This window comes from Pseudochaenichthys georgianus, chromosome 17 (genome assembly GCF_902827115.2).
Source record: "Pseudochaenichthys georgianus chromosome 17, fPseGeo1.2, whole genome shotgun sequence".
Lineage (NCBI taxonomy): Eukaryota > Metazoa > Chordata > Actinopteri > Perciformes > Channichthyidae > Pseudochaenichthys > Pseudochaenichthys georgianus.
The window spans coordinates 41578755-41583948 of record NC_047519.1 but is presented as its reverse complement, the minus strand read 5'-3'; the positions used below and the strand labels follow the sequence as shown (position 1 = coordinate 41583948).

The following is a 5194-nucleotide window of genomic DNA, read 5'->3' as shown; positions in this document are numbered from 1 at the left end:
ACCTAACTAGATCATGAAAATCCCAAAAATCTTGGGGGGTATCCCCCGAACCCCCCTAGCATGTTTGGACCTCTGTATTTAGGAAATCCTGGATACGGCACTGCCTACTCCTCATATTTATATCCCCCTGAATGTGTTCCTGTTTTTTTATCATGTTTTATTTTAAAATGGAAGTGCTGTATTGTGTATTATGTAACTGTGCTGTCTGGGACAAATAAAGGTCTTCTGATGTACCCCAAAGCTGTTTGTCATTTTCAATTTCTTTGACGATATTTAATCAAATAAATGTGTATTGTCAATAGGTTTAAAACATATCTGAACTATTTTTGATAGCTTTTAAATTCCAAACAAAAAAACTAAATCGAACATGGTGTAATTGAAATAGTCTAAAGTTTATATTAATAATAACAAAATACACAGTTTTAATACAAACTTATCATAACTGTGAAAAAGTGCTGTTTCAAGCTAATACAATATGATAGAAATCACCAATAATACTTGCATGTGGTTTGTACATTTGTAATGATCAGGAAGTCTTAAGCATATTCTTCATCAATTGTTCCGTTATGAGATTGATGTCATATTCTGTAGGAAATAGTTGACTGTTGTGAAATGAATCTAAAACGTGCTTTCTTATTTTACTGATGCCTCAAACATCTTGGTGGGAGAACAATTTCACTAAAGCAAAATACAGTCAAGTAATCCATATTATCCGTTTTGTCACTTTGCCTTAATCACATTAACTTTTTTTCTATTGGCATAGTAACAAACTATATTATGGCCTTTTATTATTTTAGTACCGTTTATACTTTTGCATTAGTTAAAGTTCATATTCAATGTTCTGTTGTAACATTGTTAAATTAATGGTTCTTGGCTTGATTACCTTTAAAATAATGACGTGTTAATAAGGATAAACCAATCAAATGAAACGTTGGACTAAACTATTCGTTAAATCTCTTGACTGTTTTTCAGTAGGATGGCAAGTTCCTATCTATAAACAATTATTAGTTTTTTCTCACAACAGTTTTGATTTTCTGAAGTGAACCTAACTTTGGCGACCATGTAAGGTCATTATTAAAAAAGGTAGTTAATTTGTTTAGGGTTATTTATGCATGTATTTATTTATAGAAGGACCATGCATACAAATACATTAATCTCAGCAAAGAGAAGAGATATGCCAGATTATAGCCAATTTCCCTCTGTGGTCCTCAGGTTGACTAAAATGATGTAAAACATTTAATTTGGATAATGTACTGATATGAACAAGTGTCATCATAATAATGAGTAGGATTGTAACTCTTTGAAAGTGTGTGTGGCTCTTAAAAGAGCCGTTGTGTTTGGGTGTTCTGGTCGCAGGTCAGTCTAAGCCCTCTCCCCGCGGATACGGCGGGCCAGCTGGATGTCCTTTGGCATGATGGTGACCCTCTTGGCGTGGATGGCGCACAGGTTGGTGTCCTCGAACAGGCCGACCAGGTAGGCCTCGCTGGACTCCTGCAGAGCCATGACGGCGGAGCTCTGGAAGCGCAGGTCGGTCTTGAAGTCCTGAGCGATCTCCCTCACCAGGCGCTGGAAGGGCAGCTTGCGGATCAGCAGCTCGGTGGACTTCTGGTAGCGGCGGATCTCCCTGAGAGCCACGGTACCGGGCCTGTAACGGTGAGGTTTCTTCACTCCGCCGGTGGCCGGGGCGCTCTTACGAGCAGCCTTGGTGGCCAGCTGCTTCCTGGGAGCCTTTCCTCCGGTGGATTTACGCGCTGTCTGCTTGGTTCTGGCCATTGTAGTTTCTCAGTGTTCACAGCGAGAGAAGGAGTGCAGGGTTTCTGTGAGCAGCGGCTTTATAAAGGAGCTGCCGGAGCAGGGCCGCGCTGATTGGTGCAGGCCGGGAGACACGTGCGCTGAGCAGCTGCTTTACTATTGGACAATGTAATCCACTCCTCCACAGGGGAAGATCCGGGGGATCCTCAAAGTGAACTTTAGTTTAGTTTAGGGGGAAATAAATATGATTAAATATAATATAACCCTAGCCCTGTCATTTTCTAACGTATAACTATGATTTAATTTGTAGTGAAAAACTCGCCCTGAAATAAAGGAATCATTTAGTCAACAACACTAAACATTTGCCCAAAAGTTAAATATGATAATTAACATCAGTTACAACCCAAAGGAATGAATTCATTAATAATGTAGTGAGCAGAAACAGTCTTTAAATGGCACCAGCTTTTAGTGTGAGTGTAAGATGTCAAATGAATCATGATCTTCTGCAGTAAAATTAGATCACCTTCTAAAAGTATTTGAGTTTATTAGTGTGAAAGATGTAGGTATATAGCCTACTTATCCATATGAAATGTATGTGCCCATATGAATGTTGTTTATATGTATTATTTATTTCACAAGCATTTGTAAAGCATTTCGTTTGTGTTTTTGACATTACTGATTGGTGAAATGATTCTCTTCTCTTATTAAACCCCTTAACTTTGTATTACCGGTATCAATGATTCAAGGGAGGCTTTAAGTGTCAGCAAGAAACACCATTTGGATTGTTGTTACAGCACATTAGAGTTTGTGGCAGAGGGACAACATTTAATAATAAATGTGTTCATTTGTCTCCTCTAAAGATTAGCTAAAATAAAGATTACCACTTAGCATTTTCTCTCAGGGTTGCAGTAAAATAACCACCATATTTCCTTCATATTGTGAAATGTATTGATTTTCATTTTGGAAAAACAAACACCAGTGAGGTGGTATAAACACGTAGTGAAGAATGAACAATATTCAATCATGGTTTATCTTGCTTTACAAAACATTATGTATAAATAACATTTAAGTTATTTAGATTTCTGGTAGAGTAGTTATAGAGTATAACAGGATGAGCTCTTTGGATGGGTTGGGTGGCTCTTAAAAGAGCCTTTGTGTTGTTGTATGTCAGCAGCGGAGTTTACTTGGAGCTGGTGTACTTGGTCACGGCCTTGGTGCCCTCAGACACGGCGTGTTTAGCCAGCTCTCCGGGCAGCAGCAGGCGGACAGCGGTCTGGATCTCCCTGGAGGTGATGGTGGAGCGCTTGTTGTAGTGAGCCAGACGAGAGGCCTCACCGGCGATGCGCTCAAAGATGTCGCTCACGAAGCAGTTCATGATGCCCATGGCCTTGGAGGAGATGCCGGTGTCGGGGTGGACCTGCTTCATCACCTTATACACGTAGATGGCGTAGCTCTCCTTCCTGGACTTTCTCCTCTTCTTTCCAGTCTTGGTGACGCTCTTAGCGACGGCTTTCTTGGAGCCCTTCTTGGCCGCCTTGACGGGGGGTGCTTCAGCAGGCATGATGAGAGAGAGAGAGAGAGAGGTGCGACAGAGTCGATTGAAGTCTTTGTCACAGAGCGGTCTATTTATATTCACATGATGCAAATATAACTGTGCTGTTGCTCGCACGGGATTGGTTGTCTTCTGAGCAGGACAGCGCATGCGCTTAACGAGTTTTAGAATCAAAACAGATTGGATGACAACATGTAAAATGAACCCCCCATTGATTATGTATTTGTATTATTGGGGTTTTATAAGGTGTTGGGATCAATGTCCTTTTAAGTCTTTCATATGTGTTTAACTATGTATAACGTGGACAACAGAGAAACATGACCAACATTGGAAATTAAATAAAAAAGTGAGGTGAAAGTGATGCTTGTCACCCTCTAGTCCAAGGGGGTATACTACGAAGCAGGATTTTCGCTTAGCCGGCTAAATTCAGGGAAAACTCCGGCTTTCCGGTCATCCGAAGCTGGTTCTCTTTTTAGCAGGCTAGATCTCCATGGTAATATATGCTAAGCAGCTAACCTGGTTGCAGGCTAAGAGCTCAACTCAGTGAAAGCACCGCCTGCTGACCAATCAGAGCTCAGTGTGCGGAGTTTAAAGCGATCAAGTCATATTACAGGAGAAAGGAAATACAGAAAAACTGCCGTCGCAGGAAAGACGGCCGGCAAAAATCACCGACTGTGTGAACGTGAACATTAATAGAATATCACCTCCATCTTCAGAGCAATCTGACTATTATAACATTAGCGTTAAGAAAGCTTATTTAAATATCGGCCACAACATAAGTAACCGGATCAGAGTACATTAAGTACAGTCCGCGGCATATCACTTCATAATGTATCATATCTCCTGATCTGAGTCAGCTGAGCCGTATCTGGCCGTGCAACACTCACAGTGTCACATACTGTATGCAGAAGTATTATTTTAAGCAACACATTAAGTTGAGGAAACACTGGAGACAAATGCAATTAAAGTCAGATCGTGTTTTAGACGGGGCAGTGATATCATAAACCTGTTAATGTACGCATTCAAACACTTTTTCTTTTGCCAGCTGTATTCACCTTGCAGGTGCAGCTCTGTGGCTTTTATCCTGGATAAAGTGTTGAAGTCATGGATGTTTAAAGTTTAACTTCTTCATTTTTGACTAGTATTAAAGTTCACTTTTCATTCAGGAAGTATGACGCTGCGCTGTCAGTGCGCTTCTCCATGTTTGTGATTGGTCGAATGCTCCAGATACCACCCCTTTCATGTGAACGCGCACCTAACTAGATAGGACACGGCTGGCTTGAGCGATCCACTTGATAACCAGCGTCGTAGTACAGTTTAGCGAGAGCGCGTATGTTTTGGATTAGGCCAACCGGCTAACTCAAACATATCCAGGTTAGGTTGAACCAGCTTCGTAGCATAGGCCCCAGGTTAGGTTGCAGGCTAAGAGCTCAACTCAGTGAAAGCACCGCCTGTTGACCAATCAGAGCTCAGTGTGCGGAGTTTAAAGCGATCAAGTCATATTACAGGAGAAAGGAAATACAGAAAAACTGCCGTCGCAGGAAAGACGGCCGGTGTTGCAGTATAACGTGAGTCATGACAACTGGCGATATTCTATTATTTTCGTCATAGGAATCCGGGGCGTGTACATTGAGGACCCATTGTTGATTTACCATGTCGATCGCCTCGTTTGTCGTTTACGTTCATCTTTTGCTATATCTGCCTTCCTAAGATCACTTTGATGGACATTCAGTACTCGTATGTGAGGTTGTGGGTGAGAGGTGGATATCGTGACGCTTACAGGGAGGTATCGAACATTACAAAGTAGGTGACTGTGTGGATGCCTGTTCAAAATATTGCAAACTTGAATAAATCATTTAAATTATATATTTGTGTCCGACTTTCATTTGT

General features: G+C 41.3%; 2 protein-coding genes across 2 annotated transcripts; both read right to left on the bottom strand.

Annotated features, from left to right (window-relative positions):
• Window positions 1–1194: 1194 nt before the first annotated feature.
• On the bottom strand, window positions 1195–1780 carry LOC139432860 (histone H3). Its single transcript, XM_071206282.1, has one exon. It carries the CDS (start codon window positions 1771–1773, stop codon window positions 1363–1365), a length of 411 nt encoding a protein of 136 aa, XP_071062383.1. The 5' UTR covers window positions 1774–1780; the 3' UTR covers window positions 1195–1362.
• A 1101-nt stretch (window positions 1781–2881) lies between these two features.
• Window positions 2882–3336, bottom strand: LOC117461930 (histone H2B 1.2-like). Its single transcript, XM_034103925.2, has one exon. It carries the CDS (start codon window positions 3311–3313, stop codon window positions 2933–2935), a length of 381 nt encoding a protein of 126 aa, XP_033959816.1. The 5' UTR covers window positions 3314–3336; the 3' UTR covers window positions 2882–2932.
• Between the last annotated feature and the right edge of the window lie 1858 nt (window positions 3337–5194).

Coding starts and splice junctions, on each gene's coding strand:
- LOC139432860 (XM_071206282.1), bottom strand. CDS start 1,773: ATGGCCAGAACCAAGCAGACAGCGCGTAAATCCACCGGAGGAAAGGCT.
- LOC117461930 (XM_034103925.2), bottom strand. CDS start 3,313: ATGCCTGCTGAAGCACCCCCCGTCAAGGCGGCCAAGAAGGGCTCCAAG.